This window comes from Artibeus jamaicensis, unplaced genomic scaffold, assembly GCF_021234435.1.
Source record: "Artibeus jamaicensis isolate MK-2021 breed Jamaican fruit bat unplaced genomic scaffold, CSHL_Jam_final contig_797, whole genome shotgun sequence".
NCBI classification, from domain to species: domain Eukaryota; kingdom Metazoa; phylum Chordata; class Mammalia; order Chiroptera; family Phyllostomidae; genus Artibeus; species Artibeus jamaicensis.
In genome coordinates this window covers 16,807,822-16,826,970 of record NW_026521977.1, presented here as the reverse complement: position 1 = coordinate 16,826,970, position 19,149 = coordinate 16,807,822, and the positions used below count along the sequence as shown (strand labels likewise).

The 19,149-nt window shown below is 40.7% G+C and overlaps 1 protein-coding gene across 1 annotated transcript in view; it reads left to right on the top strand.

Moving 5' to 3' along the window:
• Positions 1-1,554, top strand: part of LOC119035333 (U1 small nuclear ribonucleoprotein C-like) — a 53,000-nt gene extending 51,446 nt beyond the window's left edge. The window contains exon 2 of the mRNA XM_037126652.2: positions 1,067-1,554. Coding sequence (XP_036982547.2) covers positions 1,067-1,554 — 488 coding nt within the window. The remainder of the gene's footprint in view (positions 1-1,066) is intronic.
• Positions 1,555-19,149: the final 17,595 nt, after the last annotated feature.

Below are 19,149 nucleotides of genomic sequence, written 5' to 3'. Positions count from 1 at the left end.
TGGAGAAGTAACTGCTTAAACAAACCCTCCAGTTTCATGACAAGAGATGAGATGGACAAACAGTTCCACAGTAATATGGGGATGTCAGCAACAAACTCACTCATGGTTTTTTGACCTATTCTAAAACATTTTGTCTCCATACACATTTTCCTCATTTTCCCCATCACTGAAAGCAGAGGGTTTCTGAAGAACTCCCTGCCACAAAAGACTCATACTCTCAGCCACAGAAATTCAAGGCCTGCAAATGTGTAATCTGGAGTCAGTCTACTTCGGTTACTGCCCAGAGAGAGGGATTAGAGACAGACTCATCAGGGAAGGAAATTTCCCGGACTCCTCGGAAAGGGGCCTTTTCTCCTAATCAGCTCCGCACCCCTCCTTCCGTGGCTTCTCTTGGCTCTTCTCCTAGTTTCCTACAACCTCTGGAGCCTCAGAGGTGAATGAATGGCAGGGAGGGATGGATGCTTGTGCACGGGTGTGAGTCTGGCTTCATCCTCACTCCTTGCTGCCCCTTCAGGGTCAGCATTGCCTGGTGCACAGCATACAGATTCCACATCAGTTGACGGTGGGTTTCAGTCTAATCTCTGTCTCCTCCAGCTGTGTGACCTAAGGCAAGATTCTCAACTTCTCTCTGAAAAAAAAAAATGCAGGCTGATATTACAGCTGTTATAGCGCAATCTAACAAAATTGTTTGGTATGAAGTTAACAACAACTAAGCACTTAACTACTAGAGCCATAGTAATGGAAGAAATGTAACGGACTTTTTGGCCAACCTATGCTTCATGGTGACATAGCATTGGTAGCTCAGGAAACCAGAATTTTCCAAACCTCTGGCACTTGCGTATCCCTTTATGATTATTCATACACCTACACACAGACTCTACTTGTATTTATTTAATTTTTGACATTTACTCACATTTTTATTTGAATCTATCTATTAAAAATTATATTACCATGGCGAATGGTTTATCTCTATTACTTGCCTTCTATTTATAAAAATAAATACAGTGGAATCAAAATATTTTACTACATTCCATCTCAATACTGAGACACTTTCACTTAAATGTAGGGAGGTCTCTGTGGCTGAGTGGCCCGTGGAACAACTTGCCCGGGTTTTACTGTGACTTCTGCGATTCGGACCCCACCCAGGACTCTCCATCTGCGAGGAGGACACGCTGCGGTGGGAGGACATGCAGAGAGAACGTGAAAGGTTACTCTCAGAAATGGATGGAGGAGCAGGCTCAGAGCCTGATTGTGGAAACGAGCGCAGCACTTCAGCAAGGACAGCTACCTCCTGCTCCGTTCTCCGCCTCTCCTCCTGCGGTGGCGATGATTCCACCTCCCCCTGGTATGATGCCAGCGCCCCATACGAAGCCCCCTCCCACGATGCCAATGATGGGTCCTCCTCCTGGGATGTTGCCAGTGGGACCTGCTCCTGGAATGAAGCCACCTACACGAGGGCACATGCCATGGATGCTTGGGAACCCAGTGATGAGACCTCCCGCCCGGCCCGTGGAGGTGCCCACTCGGCCAGGAGTGACTCAATCAGACAGATAAGGAGAGAGGGGAGCCTCTTTCTGTCAGTTTTATATTCCTTGCTCTACTTCTCCAGGAGTGTGTGGCGCTGTGACTCTGGGTGTTTTCTAACAGCGTGACAAGGAAGACTCACTCCCTCTTCCTATCAAAGAGAAAACACTTTTGGAAGGGAGTAGTGAGACCAAAAAATGTTCATTTGTATGGTGAAATGTGAAAATAAAATTGTAAACTCTGTTAGCTAAAAACGTGTCCCCTTTTTTCTCCCTTCTGTGCTTGTTTATTATAAAGATGAACTGTTTCAGGTATGTTTCTCTAGTGTATTCTCTCTTCAGCATGCCTCTGCATACCATTCTTTTTCCTTAGCGATAGAGCAGGTCCCTTTGGACACCCTGTCTTTATTTAGTAAATTCTTGTGCAAGGCTTTGGTAAATATAACCCTTGTGAAGCTTTTGTTAAGTAAAATAATAAACAGCACAGTTGGTGAAAATAAATAAATAAATATAGGGAGGTTTTTGTGTCCTACAGGGTTAAATATAGACTAGTGTAAAACAAATGCCTTCACAAAGAGGGAATTCATTTCTCACAATGTGATATGATGCTATTCATTGCTACCTCCGTGGAACCACCTCAAATCTTCTCCATACCTACCAGGTGCGTGTGTTGTACCTTTAGGAAGTCTGTACCGAACATCTAGAGAAAAGACAAAGCAGCATATAATAAAGAACAAATATAATCATGTGCAAAAACTGTCTCACACAGACGATGGGTGATCTAGAAGGGAAATGACTTGCAAGGAGGAGCTTCATGAAAGGATGTACAAATGGACTTTAAAGTGGAATGAAATATATTTGGCCAAATACACAGTCAAGTGAGAAAGCACAAGGAGTTTTTGGGGGCAATGTGCTATCAGCAAGACTAGCACTACAAGAACATTTGGAGAATTGGGGAAATATTGTTAAATATGTTTGGAGAGTTTTGATGTTAAATTAACAGAGACTTAGAAGAAGTGACATTAGTTGAGAAGAGTGGCGTCATTTCGCACATGGAAGGCTCAGGACTGGAGCCACGATACTCACACCAGGACAGAAGCGAAGAGCAGAGATGAGCTGAGTAATTTCATAGACCTGAGTCCTCCAGACTTGGTCGGCCATGCATTGAAATTCAGGCCCCTTGGTACTACTATTCCAATATTACTCTACAAGCCAAATCTCCTTCACTTGACTTAGTGAAGTCAAGTCTTCCGAAGAAACTCATTGCTTTAATGCAGATTCCTCGTCCTCAGAAGTCTTTTATGGCATCACCTTCCCCACTAGTCCCAAGGCTGGACGCCTGGCTCAGAGTTGGGCGTGGGAACAATTCACAGCCACTGCTGACTGGAGGCTGAGATGTGGCAGTGCAGCCACAGCCTTTTCACTTCCACAAGTGGCCCCCTATGTGGTGGCAGAGAGGACGCACCTCCTGCTGCGGCGTGCTCCGACACGGGCATGTGTTTTAGAAACAAGGTAGCTGAGAGGGCTCTGGGGCCATGCTGCTTGGGTTCAAAACCCAATCCAACCATTCAAATGTAGTCCCTTCTCTTATTTAAACTTGATTAATAACAATAATACCCAATAGTGTTGCTGTTCATATGAATGAAAATAAGTCATGGAATGTCCTGGTTTAATCATGGCGGATATCTCCTTGTGATTATCCCTAAATTATTATAGCTCTAAGCCACTCAGACACAAGCAATCACAAACACATGCACACATACTATATTCCCCAGGAAGTCTACACCCCAGCGGGGTATGTTTTCCACTTTGGCGCATTTTCCAGTGTTAGCCATATCATCTGCCCAAACATACGTCACCCATCAGCACCCTCTGACATTGGAGCCCTGGGGGCCACTTGCTGAGGCAGACTCCTTCACCGAACTGCGCCCTCACTCCCAGACATGCTCCCTGCGTAGACTCGCCTTTGCCGTCAACGTGCCCAGCTCCTTCCTCCCTCCAACGATACTCTCCCCACTCTGCCTAATTTTTGTTCAACCTTCAGGGTGTTGAGAGGCCTTCCCTAAACCTCCACCTAAATGAGCCACCTATTTATCCATATACATGTATGTATGTATCTCCTCTGCTTGTGAAGTTCAACTTAAACTCCTAGACATTCGTATAAACAGAGCTTGGCTCTGGAACAAAACCAAGTCAATTTTGCTCACCAGTGACTGGGGACAGAAGTGGCATGTACAGACATTTTTATCCTCGTCATTTTGTTTTGATTTCTTCCCTTCTCTAGTGCTTGTTATGTTTGTGCTTAATTTTGAGGTGCTTTATGAGCATTATTAATCTCATTATGTCCAATGAATATACAAGCAGTGAGAACGATGAAAACTACTAATTAACGCATAAGATTATGATGGAAATAAAGTGAAACCTAACATTAATTGATGTGCATATGTTCATCACTTGTACAGAATCCTTTTGGACGTAGAAACAAATAGACTTATAAATAGTCGTTGGAAATTTAACTCATCTGTAGCCAGAGGAGTTTCTATGTTTGGTTTTCTGGTTGTATTTTAATTTCCCTCTCTACTCTATGTTTCATGAAGCTGGGAAACCATGTTTGTTCAACATGGTTTTGCAGAGTGTCTCAGAGTGATGGCAGTGCCTTCGGACACTAGCTACCAAGCACTAAGCCAAACTTCTCAGATTAAGGGTACACTCCTCCACAAGACTTACCTCACCACAGACACCAGCCACCAATTGGGGAGTCCCCAGGCCACACTCAGTTCTGACCTGCTGGCTACAATTCAAAATTCCCCATTACTCAGGTGTGGTAATTCATTAGAACAGCGCACAGAATTTAGGAAGGCACTCTGCTTAATGATTGTAGTTTCATTACAGCAAAGGGATAGAAATCAGAACCAGCCAAAAAGAGAGGCACATAGAATGTCCCCAATGTGTAGTTTCCTTGTCCCCAGGAGGCACATTACCTTCTCAACACAATAATATGTGCCAATATACGGAGTATTTGCCAACCAAGGAATTTGACCTGAACTTTTCAGTGTCCACAGTTTCTAATCAGGATTTCCTGGCGCAGGCAGGATTGGTAGAATTGCTTCCCATTGGACTCAATCTCCAGTCCCATTTCCCTCCTCAGAGGTCAGGCGTGTACCACAGATTCAAGTCCCAAAGTCTACTCACGTGGTTGGTCTTTCCGGCACGGCCAACCATGGTCCTGAGTCCTCACATTTTCACAAACCATCTGGGGACCCACAAGGAGTATTGTTGTTAGTAGAAGCTTTCAAGTGTGATCTGAGGGGTGCATCGTGAAGGCCATACCTGGCACTTGGGAAATTCAAAGGGTTTAGAGGTTACTTTCCAGGAACCAGGGACAAGTTAATAAAATCTTTACTGCACAGCACTATGTAGTAGGTACAAGTAATACTTATTGCATAAATGACATACTGGAGAGTTGAGTCAGATTAAACGATATTATGTCAAGAAGAATAATAAAAGAAGTGATTGAATCTTGCAATTTGGTGATTATATTAAAAGCACTTTCACACATTAATTGATTAAAGAATAAATGGGAGTTGAAGTTCTATACATTACTCCATTAAGATTTTGCTGGTGACTAGGAGGTGAAAGATACAAGGTACAGAGACAGGAACAGGTTTGTCGCATGGTGGGAAGGAGCTGGCGGGCTAAAGGAGATTAAGGAGAGAAGAACTGAAGGGGGGAGTCTGAAGTGGCCTGAGAGGTGACTGAGTTCCCAAGCACTGCTAGTGGCCAAGTGTAAGGTAGAGGGGAGTCATGCAACAAAACAGCATATAATGTTCCTTCTAAACATAAAAGCCCGTGATTCAGCTCTGTAGAAATATCCCTGTTCAAAGAGAGTTGTTTCTCTAGGCAAGTGGTTCTGAACCTGGAATAATTTGGCCTTCAAGGGACATTTGGCAATGTCTAGAGACATTTCACCCAGCTTCTGTCTATATACTCAAAGGACTTAAAAGCAGAAACTCAAACAGACATTTGTATACCTGTGTTCACAACAGCATCATTCACCATAGCCAACAGGTGAATGCAAACCAAGTGTCCATGGACAGATGAGTGGATAAACAATTGTGGTATATCCATATGATGGAATACTATTCAGCCTTTAAAAAGGGAGGGGATTCTGACATGGCACAACATGGATAAACTTTGAAGACATCACACTAAATGAAATAAACTAGTCACAAAAGGACACATATTGAGTGACTCTCTTTGTAGGAGGTATCTAGAGGAGTCAAATTCACAGAGACAGAAAGTCAAATGGAGGTTGCCAGGGGCTGAGGGTGGGAAAGGCAAGTCATTTTTAATGGATGTGAAGTTTCAGTTTAGGAATATGCATCATCTCTGGGATGGCTGCTGGACCTGGCTGCACAGCAGTGTCAATGTACTTAATACCACTGAACTGCACATTTAAAATTTATTTAAATGGTAATTTTATGTCATGTGTATTTTATCACAATTTAAAAACAATACTGAGTTGCTTCTACTAGCTCGTGGGTAAGAAGTCATAGATGCTGCTAAATATCCTGCAACGTGCAGGCCAACTCCCGCAACAAAAATTCCCCAGCCTGAGTACCAGTCACACTGAGACCGAGAAATCTTGCTTCCACCAATAGTGAAAAACAACAGTGAGGGACTGTAGAGTGATAAACCTTTCACTTGCACACTGCTTTTCCACACTCAAGGCACTTCCCTTATTTTACCAGTTTCACTGGCCAAATCAAGCTAAAAAAAAAAAAAAAGCAGACGTAGTGAAAAAGAAGGAGAAAGACAACCACTTAAACTAAAAACCAGAAACTTGGAATTCTCTATTTCTGAGGAACTTTCATCTATATCTACAGCTATGTATGTATCTATCCTTCATTTATCTATTCTCCAGAAAATAATTTCACTAATAAAACCTGAAGCTCTGTAAGACTCCCCAAATTGGCTTGAATTCCTCATATTGTGTTATATTTCAAAGTCTATTTTATGCAAGTTCAAGAAAATAATAAACTCCCTTAGCAGTGATGCATTGTCTTAGTACATATTGTGTCTAAATATATGGAATCTGATTTAAGTCTTTGGGAAAATCATGAGTCTTCTAGAAATGTCTTTTCTACTACCGAAAAGAAGGCATCCTGGTTTAAAGGCCATCTTTATTTCTCCTGTGTAAAATCGCAGAGAAATCTCAACTATGAAGAGTCATTTTTTCCACTGTGGGTACCATAGTTTAAAAGGGAACAATGTCTCCTGTTAAATAACTAAAACAAGTTTTGCATGAACAATGACAGCAGGAAAAAACGATCCTTTACATTTTCTATCCAAGGGATCCCCTGGATCAATGGCCTTTCCATTCAGTCAAATAAAACTCAGATCCAGTCAATCAGGGAGTCTCACCCTCTTCAAGGAATGAAACAGCATATTTGACGGAAAGTGACTGAGTCAGTTTTGTGTGTGTGCACCTGCATGTGTGTGTTGCCACACTTGACACAGATGAAACATGAGTGTAAAAAGACTATGGTTCGAGAAACAATGGCCCTGACCATTTTTTAGTATTTTATTTTTTAATTATTTTTTTTAAATTTTATTTAGTTATTTTTCAAATACAGTTTTTTGTCTATTTCTCCCATCCCAGCCTTCCCTGCCCCGTGCTCCCTACCTCCCTCCCATTTCCACCCTCCTTAGTTCTCGTCCCTGTGTCCTTCCTATTTGTTCCTCCAAATCCCTCCCCCTTTTTCCCCTTAAATTCCCTTCTCTCTCTCCTCTGGTCACTGTCCCCTTGTTCTCTGTTTCAGTGTCTTTGTTTTTATTCTGCTTGCTTGTTTGTTTTGTTGTTTAGCTTCCTGTTAGTATTTTATTAATTTATTATTTATTCCTCCAGCTTGTTCCAAAAAAAAAAGGTTGAAGGCAGCCCTGAGTATTTTTTGTAATCCGGAGGCTCTTGTCTTATGTTTGTGAATATTTTTCAGACTGAGTGCAACATACTGAATTATTAAAAATCATTTTAAAAAGGAAGGAAGGAAACAAGGAGCCTAATGTCTTCTAATCCTACCTAGTTAATTACTTTATCTTGAAGACTATTTCAATAACTTTATTGCAGAACACAATTAGCAGACAAGACATACATTTTACTTGTAAATAATTTGTATTCAAGGATACTGTAACTGAACAAAATTACTTATTGGAGTATGGTGAAATATTGTCTGAGTAGACTTGTTGTTATTAAACCTCTGTCATCTATTTGCTGTCCTGGAAAACACTCCACTTTCTGCCCTTGCCCTGTGTTAAATAGTCTTGGTGGGGGTGACAAGTCCAGGTGCCTGCCTCCCGGCTGAGGGGGTCTCAGCAGCAGCTGGGGGCTCTTCCCAGCAAATCCTTCCTGCATCACTTTAGAGAAGGCAGGAGGTGCAGTTACAGTCTCATTTGGGTCCTTGGATGTACTCTCCAGGATTTTGACTCTTAAGCAAGTGACACAGGACAGAAGAGACGTTTGGAGTTGAGCCACCCTGGTGGCAGTACCACAGCCACACTGCTAACACTACAAGACATTTCTCTAGTTTTTAGTTCCCAGCTCCTTGCTCCTCGATTCCTGCTTCCTTCCAAGTGCTGCAGTTACCATGGCTATTACAATCCACTCAAATGTAATGGTTTAAAGCAACAATAACAACATCTATTTTGCTGAAGACTGCAGGCTGAGCAAGCTTCAGCAGGGCGGGGTTGTTTCACCTCTATCATTTTTGCTCAGGGTAGCTTAAACACAGGGCTTGAAGGCTCGCTCACTTGTCTAGCACCTGGGCAGAAAGGACTGGAATAGCTCGGGGCTGGAACAGATGGGCATCACTCAAAATCTTTATATGGTCTATCCAGCATGGGGCTTAAGGTGGTAGGCAGAATTTTTACGTGGGAGCTCAGGGATCCAAAGATCCACCCTTCCAGAAAGATCCATGCAGAAGCACTTTTTAACGACCTGGCCTCCAAGGTCCTGTGAGGTCACCTCTGCTGCATTCTTGGTTGAAATACTGTAAACGGCCACCCACATTCAAAGATAAAGAATGCAGACCTACCAACTCTGAACGGAGTACAGTCAGCATCATACTGGAAGAGCATTTGTGATGGAATATACAAGGGTGCAATCATTTTCAGAAAATGTAATCCCCCACCCCAAACCTCCCAACTGATGTAATTCTGTTGCTTTTCAATAAACCCTCTGTTGCTGATCTTAGCCAGGGTCAGATTCTATTACTGATAACTAAAGAATCCCAATCTAATAGAGTAAAGATCTGTTTTATTAATCCCTTGGCAATTAAATGTCACGTTAATGTTGGATATTAAATTAATATCACCATCAGGAGGTTGGTTCTTATTCATCACTTAATTACTAGACACACCTGCATGGCTCAGAAGATGACTCTGCTACACTCTGAACAGCTTCCACTATTGTATCGAGCTTCTCTCCGCTGCTGCAAAGCAGACGCGATTTCAAGAAAACAGCTGAGGCAGAGAAAGGCTATTTGGTTTATCACAGATGGCAATGGGAGCGCAAGGCTTCCAGAAACAGACCCAGAAGTTTTCATTCCCTCGTCCAGCCTGAACTATTAAATCACATAGAAATACCAGGAAAAGATAAGCTACATGAGCCAATGATTGCTGGCACTAAACACTCCAGTGAGTTCAAAGAGCCCTTAGGGCCTGCTGCTTATTTGGAAAACCAAGGGTGGGGGTGGGGGAGTGGCGAGAGAATGGCAGGCTAGAAGCTTAGCTACATATTAGCTTACGATTTTATCTGAACCCAGCTTGCTTAAAGAATTTACATATTAAGTGTGCATGAGTTTATAAGTATATGTGTTTAGAGTACTTTAATCCTGTTTTTTTTCCCTAAAGTTACAGGGCATGTGTATACATTTTAAATAAAAATATATGCTCAATAAATATCAGTCTATTGTCAAAACACCCTAAAAAGAAAAGAATTTTAATATAAGAGCACATGGATGTCAAAAAAGACATGTTAGAAAAGTAGTGAATGATGTAATCAGTATGTAGAATATGATGTGGCTTTATTAAAGACACAAATGTTAAATGAAGAATGAATTAAGAGAATAAGTTGGTTGTTTCTAGGAATATTCCATTCCCCCTTCTGGAAATTATTGGCCAATTTGCTGAAGGTGCCAAAAGGCTCTAGAAGATTTTTAAAATGTACTTGTCAGATTGACCATCTATACTTTTAAACTCTCTCATTAATAGAGTAGTTGGAGATAAAAGAGAACAGAAAAACGTGTCTGTGAGCCCAACCACTGATAGATCTCAGGATTTCATTTTTACCTTCAGTGTTCAAATATTGCCCCTCGCTGTCCCTCTCTTTCTCTCACACACACAGATACACACACACTCCATTTCCACGCCTTTTCCCCTTTTGATTCTTTTCCAGGGGCTGCTCTGTTCAGTGGCCGGCGTCTCCGTGGGCTGTTCTTCGTGACCACCGGCCGTGTGGTAAGACCTGTCTGGTCTTGCTTGTCTTCACGCCTGTCAAAGGCCACGGAGTAGTACCAGAGCCTGAAAACACAGCCCGAGTCAGCACGGACCGCGGAGACTTTCAACACATCTCAATACAACGTTCAGTGACCTTCATTCTCCATACAGCGTTTCAGGGCTGGGTGACATCCTTCATTTGACCAGAATTATAATGAATAGCAGCACCTGGAATGAAAAGTTTCTTTCAAATAGAGATGATGCAGAAAAATGACATCTCCATGATAAACAAAACCACTACTGAAACCAAAGAAAAATCATACACATTCCTGTAGAAGCACAAATGTCCTAATCATCAATTTGGAAACACTTGCATACCAAGCATTTTTAACCATCTTACAGAAAACTCGGTATGTGTGTAAAAATCCTGGTTAGGACTATTTTTCCAAAGAATTATTAAGGGGCATTAATGAGACACCTCACCTTTTTATTGACCAAGTTTGGAGTTACTGCTTCACGCTTTTTCCTTTGGGTTCATTTCATTTTATTAGAAACTTGTTGCTGGATTCTGATGCGCTAATTCTTTGTGACAGCAAGAGATTTTGTGTTCTGGTATAGAATAATGCTACGTTTAAATGGTTACATTTTACCTCTGTGTACGTACAGTGCGGAGGAACTAAACGACATACATGACTCTCAATCTATCCTCCACATTCCCTTTGCATTAGGTATACACTGGCAGGAAAATCAGAGCCCCAGCTCCAAGTTTTCCAGCTGTCTCTGTTGCCCTGTGATCTTTCCGTACGAATTTTCTAGCCTGTTTGAAAAGGCAGGCTCCTGCCCCTCTCTTCGATTGTGCTCAGGCATGTTGCCAGCCCGAGACATGGATTCATATGAACAGAATCACAGGCTTCCCTGGATATAAGTCATGGATGCGTGTTTAGTGGCAGACACCAAGCAAGAAAAAGGCAGACCCGGGTTGCCTTTGTATAGAGTCTGAGTAGGATTTGGTTTCACTCAGAGTCAAGAACAAAGCAAGCTCTGACTTTTCCTCAAACTCAGCCCGTGTGGAATGACTTCTAATGACTTCACAAACTGCCAGCCTTCCTTCCGATGACGGGAGTGTTTTTCACTTTTTAAGTTTTCTCCTTCTATGATGTTTTGCGATTATACCTAGGGTGCATTTCTATTTTTGTTCTTCATATTTTCTGAGCACTTAAAGTCTAGCAGAAAAAATTTTTTTAATCATTTGGCCACCATCAAATGTTCTTTTTAGTTTGAGGATAATGTGGAGAGAGGCTTTAAGCACTGTGCCAACACCAAACATGGCATTGCCTATTGAATGAGCCAATTCCATCCCCTGAGTCTGAGTAATTTCGAGGAGACGTGATGTCATTGTCTACTTAGAGATAAATGGAAAGGAGTCTGGGTGGAGCCTTCTGGAGTGGTCTTTGTAATATTAGCAATTAAAAAAGAGCATTACCTCATATATTTAAACTTTTTGTACATACCGTGTGCTTTTCTCATTTTGACCCAATATTACTCATAAAGGGTTAATAGTGCTGTTCCATTATTTTTGAAGCCCCTGTTTGATGATGCTGGTTTAACAGTTTCTCACAGTTCACTGCTTCAGTTTTTATCAAATTATATTTCGAGTTACACTAGGCACTCTCATCATCAATTTCCATATGCCTCAGAGACATGCAAGGACCTGTTTGCCAACAGAAAATTCAGATACCAGTTAACTAGCTGCTGCAGAGAACATTTTTCTCTTAGCACAGCCTTTTCTAAAATGAAAATCTTAGCATCTGCCAGGCCAACCTCCTGACACCCAAACATACTCAGTTTAACTACATTAACCTGCGTGCATGGTGAAGGTTGAGGATTACCACAGACTATTTCATTCTGATGCACAAATCTTACGATAAAATAAACACTGGCCATGTACATTTCCATATACTAATATCTGGCTGGTGGCAAAGCAGTAGCCATACAATTTGATAAAGCACAGCTAAGTTCCAAAAATTTCTTAAATCCTCCTTTCTTTAAATTCTACAAGTCCCTCATGTTACTGCCATCACTCCTTGAACCTCCTGTCGTTAAATAAATGCTACAGACTAGGGCTTATTATAGAGTCCTGGCAGCTCTGAAGTATGCAAATAAATGTTATATCAACAATTGGTGTATCAATTAGTCACCAATTCCCAACAAACCATCAGCTTACTTGTTTGCTTATGAATTTAAACAGCATAAATAACCAAAAACTGACAGCAGCCAGCAAACTGTGAAGTCTTTAATTTGCTTCTTAGAATATTGCTCACGCTTCAAAAAAGGGGGAATTAATAAACTGACAATAAACTAAATGCAAATCTTTTGGTTTTGCAGAGAGCCAACTCAATCATTTCCATAAACATGAATATCAGAAGGATTCTCTTAATATGTTGAAGGACTGCTGAATTCTTAAGGGAGCATCTTCTAAAGTCATCTCTGTGATTGTACGATGTGTCCAGTATCTGAAATGGAATACAGAGCGTTGAGCATTCTGAACTTCTAACACGCACAGCACTTCTTTTCATGGACATTGTTGTCTACAGAGCCATAGAAAGCTGTTTAAGCACATGGAAAGATGTTCACGGTCTTCTTAGGTTATATAGGTGGTGGGGTATGAGGGAGAAAGAGGAGAGATTTATTTCTTAGTGGATCTCTGCATTTAATTTATTTGCAGTGAGTGTGTATTCATTTTCTATCACAAAGCTTGAGAAGTGGATTACAATACTGTATACCTACTTGATATGTAACAGGTATTATTTTAAGTTCTTTAAAAAAATATTAACTCATTTCACCCTTGTAGCAATAGGCACATTTCAAGATATGAATGACCTACCAGGGGCACACGGAGAGTAGGGGGAAGAGATGGGATTCCAGCCCGGCTTTGTTCTCAGTTACTACACTATACCCTTCCCTGCATTTCAAATTTTGTTCCATTGTTGGAAACTGCATTTGATTGGAAAAACTACACAACAAAAGGTTAACAGTGGATATTTCTGAATAATAAAATTCCAGCTACTTTTTCCATTTTTTTTTGCTTATCTGTATTTTCTAATTTTCACAGAATAAGGAATAAAAAAAAAGGGAAAAATTGAATACCAAAAACTTATCTTCTCAAAGTCCCTTCTGTGCTAAGTGTGAAACGAGAATTTTTATACAGTGCTGTGACTTTTTAACTCCCCTCCAGTAAACTTTCCTTTTATTTTAGCGTCTAGTAAAACCATGTACCCTAAATCTTGGCTATTCAGCTGTTTCCTTGTGCAAAGATTTTTCTTTGTTTATAGACGGTTACTAGGGGGAAGAACAGAAGAAGAAATGGATGGAACCTTCGAAATGCAGAAATGCCAAGAAAGGGGCAAAGTTAGAAAACATGATTGCCATTAGAGAAGTCATAAAATGTCTGTCTGTCCATACTTCCATCACATCTTTTCTTAGCTGAGTTGCTAGGTGGGGCCATAGTGATGTAGCTTGTACCAATAAGGAATCCAACAACTAGAATCTCTTTCTTACAGCGGGCTTGTGAGGGCTGATTGGGTCCACGTGGGGAAACCCTGAAGCAAAAGAACAAAATTTTTTATTTTAGTCAGTGCCTCTGTATTTTCTCTGAGAGCATATCTGTTTCATTGAAGATTCCACTTAAAAACACAACCACCACTTGTTAAGAGTCCCTTAGAATATTATTTGGAATATTACGTAAATAAAGGTGAACTAGTTCTGACGAGGACAGACATGAAATTGTTGTAGCATCTAAAACCTTTAAAGGGAAACAAAAATACATTTACTTACTAAATTCATGTTTTGTATGAAATAAGAACAGGTCCATATGTGGGCCAAAAAGAAGGGGATAAAGTTTTAGGATCTGCATATTTGAAAAAAGCCAGGTTAGTGACATTTTATGCCAGTGTTGTATTTAATACTGCAGTTCTTCATGACAAGATGGGATTCCGAAGGTGTGTACGGGACAGAATAAAGGTGGTTCGGAGACAGGGGATGGCTTGCCTGTGAGTGGAATGAAGGCTTTCAGAAAGGAAGTCACCAGGTAAGTCTGGTTTCCACCACCTCTGCCTGGGTGCTATCATGCTTTTAGCCAGTATTTCTAGATTCTGATTTTTTAAAGGCTTTGTTTTTTATTATATAAAATGTATTCGAATCTCAAATCCACTCATGTCTACCCATGTCTCATCTTTTCCACACTGTTTCGTTGAAGACTCCCATAACCTCCAACCCAGTGACTACAACAGTCCCCAAGGCCCTCCCAATGTTCGCTCCAGCCCCCTAAAATCCATTCTCCACGCTGGGAGAAGAGTGACCTTTTCAAAACACAAATCTAATCTTGTTAGCCTTTCTACTTAAGATCCTTAAACAGCTTCCAGTTGCCCTCAGGATAAAGTCAAACATCTTGAGCAGGGCCTTAGCTCTGACCTTCAAACGTCTCAAACTTGGCACTTCAGTTCCGGCGCCTGCCTGCAGATCCAGATCTCCACTCCCTCGCACGCACGGTGCAATTCCTCACTCAGCACCTCGCCACATTCCTCCTCTTTCCTATGACCCCTTTGTATCCCTTCCCTCCAGCAGGGAAGTCTTCACTCAATCTCACAGGAGAAAAAGTTCCCCTATTTAGTATGTGTGCATATGTTTGCACCAGGTGCCTCTCCTTTCCATGCCTATCGTTTTTATTGATATGTGTGATTATTTAAAGTCAGTCTCCCCAGGCTCATGAAACACACTTCATAATACGCGAGGGGAAACTCTGCTTTTTTCCTCATTAGACCATCAACATGGTTTTAAGTACTCTGCCTGGCACAGAGAAGAGGGGCAAAAATATTTGTTGAATAACAGAATCATTACGGTAACAATATAGAGGAAAAAAAGGGCTTTAGATTTGACGAGTCTCTCAAACTCAATTTTTTAAAAAGACGTGTTCGTTCATTTATTTATTTTTGCTGACAAGAAAAATTACATTATATATTGCTTACTCAAAATATTGATATATCTTGTCAAATTGAATTATTGAACTTGAAAACTCCCACATACATTTTCTTTAATCAGGTGATTATGGATTTTCCACATTGCCCATCTTTCAAGAGATTACTTTGGCTTTTACTTCAATGAACACACACTTTCTTGGATGAAAAACAAGTACATGCTTAGCATCTTGTTCAATTTTTAAAATTAATTATTAAAATTATTGCATAAATAATACTTGTCTGATTTGTTGATACATATTAGATTTTGGTTAGTATGTATGGTAAGAATTAGTGAGCATTTTGTAAAATTTGCAGATTTTCAGTCCCTCCATGTTCATTCCTTAAGCTGCCGGCAAAGCTGGATCAAACTTAGTCTTTGTAAAATAGTGCCTATGTAACTTATTTTATGAAATGAAATTTCATCAGTTCTAGTGCTTCCTGACTCTGACTTAGCTAGAAACATTATTAGTTAACCAACACGAAATTATAAATGCAAAGGGAAAAAAACCACTTATACATTTATTTTGAGGACTTCAAAAAAGGGTCTATCAAAAAATCAGGTTAATTGCATAAGTTTCTCTTGAAACTATATCTTGATACATTTTTCCTGTAAATTTGAAAATAAAAAATTTACTCGGGATTTTTTTTGCATCGTCCTGTATTAAAAAAGAAGGCTGCCTTTAAACAGATGCGATACATAACAATTTTCAGTTTTTTAACGAGAATATCAGCTTCTGAAACAGTCTTATGCATGATTTCTTGTCTCTGAAGATATTAGCAAACTGCTTTGAATGTGCTACTTGAACTCCATGGAAGGTACTTAGCTCTTAACTTCCCAACACTGGTCTCACGGTCATTTCCATTTCTACCTATCTGGTGTGGATGTTCCTTCCTTGTGTAAGTTGTCTCTTTCACTCACACATTCTCTTGCTCACTTTCTCATTGATTGACTCATACAATTGTTTAACAAATATTTCCAAACTTCTACTATTTGCAAAGCACATAGGAAATGAAGTATACAAAGGAATGTAAGATACATTCTTAAACTTCAGGGGGCTATGATGAAAATATTTGTTAACAAATAAAAAAGTAAATATGGTAGAAATTTAGAATAAAGTAAAGGTGCTTATTGACTCAGATTATTTTCAAATGGCATCACAATAATGGTTCTGCTAACAGGCTCTGGTTTATCTTAGCCTTTGCAGGAAAATGATAAAAATGCCAACGATTTAAAGGAAAAAAAAACAGGGATAATAGTTGGTGTTTGTTCTTAGAGTTAATTAGTGTATATAATTTCAATGTAATTGCTCAGTGAAATGGCAATAGTTTAGTGAATTTCTTTTTCTGAAGAAAAATCACACCATTGAACCAAGTTTTAGATTATACACAAGTATCCCTGAATTATTGAAAAACCTGTGATAGGAAGAATGAAAGCAATCCCCAAAGAAAGTACTGAGCTTTCACTGGAAGCAGTGAAGTTTTCCACACTTCCACCTAAAGTTCTCCCAGGTTCCTCTCTCTCATTTGCTTCCCAAAATACATTCCGTAAAGATATGTTAAAAGACATTGCAGCAGGCTATCAGGAGGCATATTTGCCAGTTCCTTCAATGAAATCACTGGAGAAGGGGTCCAGATTTACATTCCATTAAAGAAAAAAATGTGTAGTATTTGCATAGAGGCAATCATAAACTTAGCATTTGATTTTTATCCCTCTTTTCTTTTCCATCGTAAACAATAAGAATTGCATTTACCAACAATAACCAAAAAAAATGGAGCTTGTAGGCTCCCTTATCATTTAAAAAAAGTGCCAGCCTTTAGCATTTAAAATTTGGTATAATGAGGCTCAGTGTTTCAAAGCTGATGTCAGGGGACAGACACGGTTCACATCCAATCATTTTAAAACAAGCTTTTAGTGTAGTAGTTACATTGGTGGGGAATATGATTTAACAAAATGCAGTATGTTCAAATCTATGTAATGAGAATTATTTGAAAAGTGAATTCCTTTTGTTCCTGATTTCCTATTGAAATTCACTTACATTTCTCCGGCTTCTTTCTTTTGGTGGCCTAATGGAAATAAAATTTCAGAACATTGATACAGCTTGGCCACTACCTCCCTCAGTGGATAATTGATCAGCAGGGACATGGCAGAAGCTAACTTCTTCCTATAGTACAAGTTACAATTTTAGGCTTTTTTGACTCAAATTTTTCCCCAGTCAGCAAAATGATATACAAATTTTCACCACCTTTGTAAAGGATCACTCAATTGATTTTTTTATAGAATTAAATCTCATAAAATGTGTCACTAAAGTAAAAGGCCTTATTATTTATTGTCTGTGTGTACACAGATTTAGAATCATGGACAAACTACTTTGGCTATTTTGACTAACTACCAGTTAGGTTTTTTTTTTTTTTTTAGAGAAAGAAAGAAAAAGTTAGAAAACAACACAAGTTATTTTGGCTGGCACTAAATTTTTTTTCCAACTGCTTAAATCATCCTAAATCAGTCTAAAAATTCCAAACATTTAGATAAGAGGAGTGAGTATAAGGTCAACTCACAGAATCAGGGAAACGAATCTAAGCATTTCTTCAAAAACATGATTCTAGTCAGTGTTTGCTACTGGGCTGGAAAATGAAAACAAAATGAAAAAGTACCCCACTCCATCTTTGGCATTCTTTAATGTCAGTGCCTCTTACTGAGATTTGTTCTGGGTAAGGGTAGTCACTGTCCCTTGATCCTAACACATTTGACAAGTACCGATACTCTAGGCATATTGTACAACAAAATAAATACATTAGCAAGACCATTTCCCCCTTCATTTTAGCCCAGGCATAAGAGATAGGTTACTTAAAATTCAAGTGCCAGGAAAGCCTATTGTAAAAGGGAAATATTTTTTGAGTGAATTCCGTTTGATCTTTTTTTATAGGAGCTCCAACCAGCCTCTCTCCCTTCCTCCCCAGACCCTGGAAACCAATTAGTCTCAGCATGAAGGCCAGAGACCAGGTTGAAATGGCTCCTTTTTATTTTTAGGGGATATAATTTCAGCCAGCATGTCTAGTCAGTTGTCACATAGCATACTTTGCACACTTCTCTCACACACACCCCATTGGATTTCCCTTTGGAGAATGGCTAGATCTTTGAGTCTGACTCCTGGAAAGGAATTAGATCTGGTTGCCGTCCAAATCCTTCAGCTCTGACAATGGCATAACATCACAGGGCCACCTCATCTTTCACAGACAGCCTTGCCAACCAAGTTTTCTAAGAGCCTTCTCTTTTTTGTCTCTTGTCTCGTGGCATTTCAGTGGCTTTGCCTTTCCGTATGTTGTTTGCATGCAATTCTGAAAAACTTTTTTCCCCATTAACCAAAGTAGCAAAAAAAGGGGGACAAACTATGAATTTTAAAATGTTTCTGAAGGGCTTATCATTTGGGGAAAACGTACCCCAAAGACAAAAGTAAAAACTACAGTCTGCCTCTGCTCAACTGTCTATCCTGAATCTGCCTCAATTCATGGAGGTGGGGAAAAAAATGATCGGTTGCACTGGCCTTTTCTTTCTTAGGAACAACACAGCAGAGAGAAAGGGTGTGCGTGTGTCTGTAGGTATCTGGCGAGGTGCAAGGCTTGAGAAAAAGGAGTATAGCTCTCCCCCAGGAAAGCCTAAGCTCAGCAGATGGGAGGGGACCCAGGGTAGCCTTCTTTGGTCTGAGCGCAGTACCCGAGCCTCTCGCCTAGCCCCAGCAGCGAGCTCTGCGCCCTGGAGCTGTGCCAGGACTCCAGACAGCGCCTGGCAGGTCGGTGGGTGGGAGGCCTGGGTGTCCTCTTTGCAAAAGACGCCCATTTGGAGGGAAAACTCCCTTTATTTGTCTTGGGATTCCGTAGCACCCCCTCGCCGATCCCCTATCATTTCTACGCTGGTCACACTCCTGATGATGAACTTGCAGCTCAGCTTCCTGCCGCCTGCTTGACCCGGGAGCACCAGCAAGCTGACGGCCTCGCCCTCAGTTCCCTCCTCCTCCCGCAACCCCGGGGCCTCGGGGAGCCGGCGGGGGTTCGAGTGGGCCGGGGTTGAAGGAGGGGCACGCGGGGGCGCGGGGTCCCGCCGGGGAGCGCGCACGGAGCGG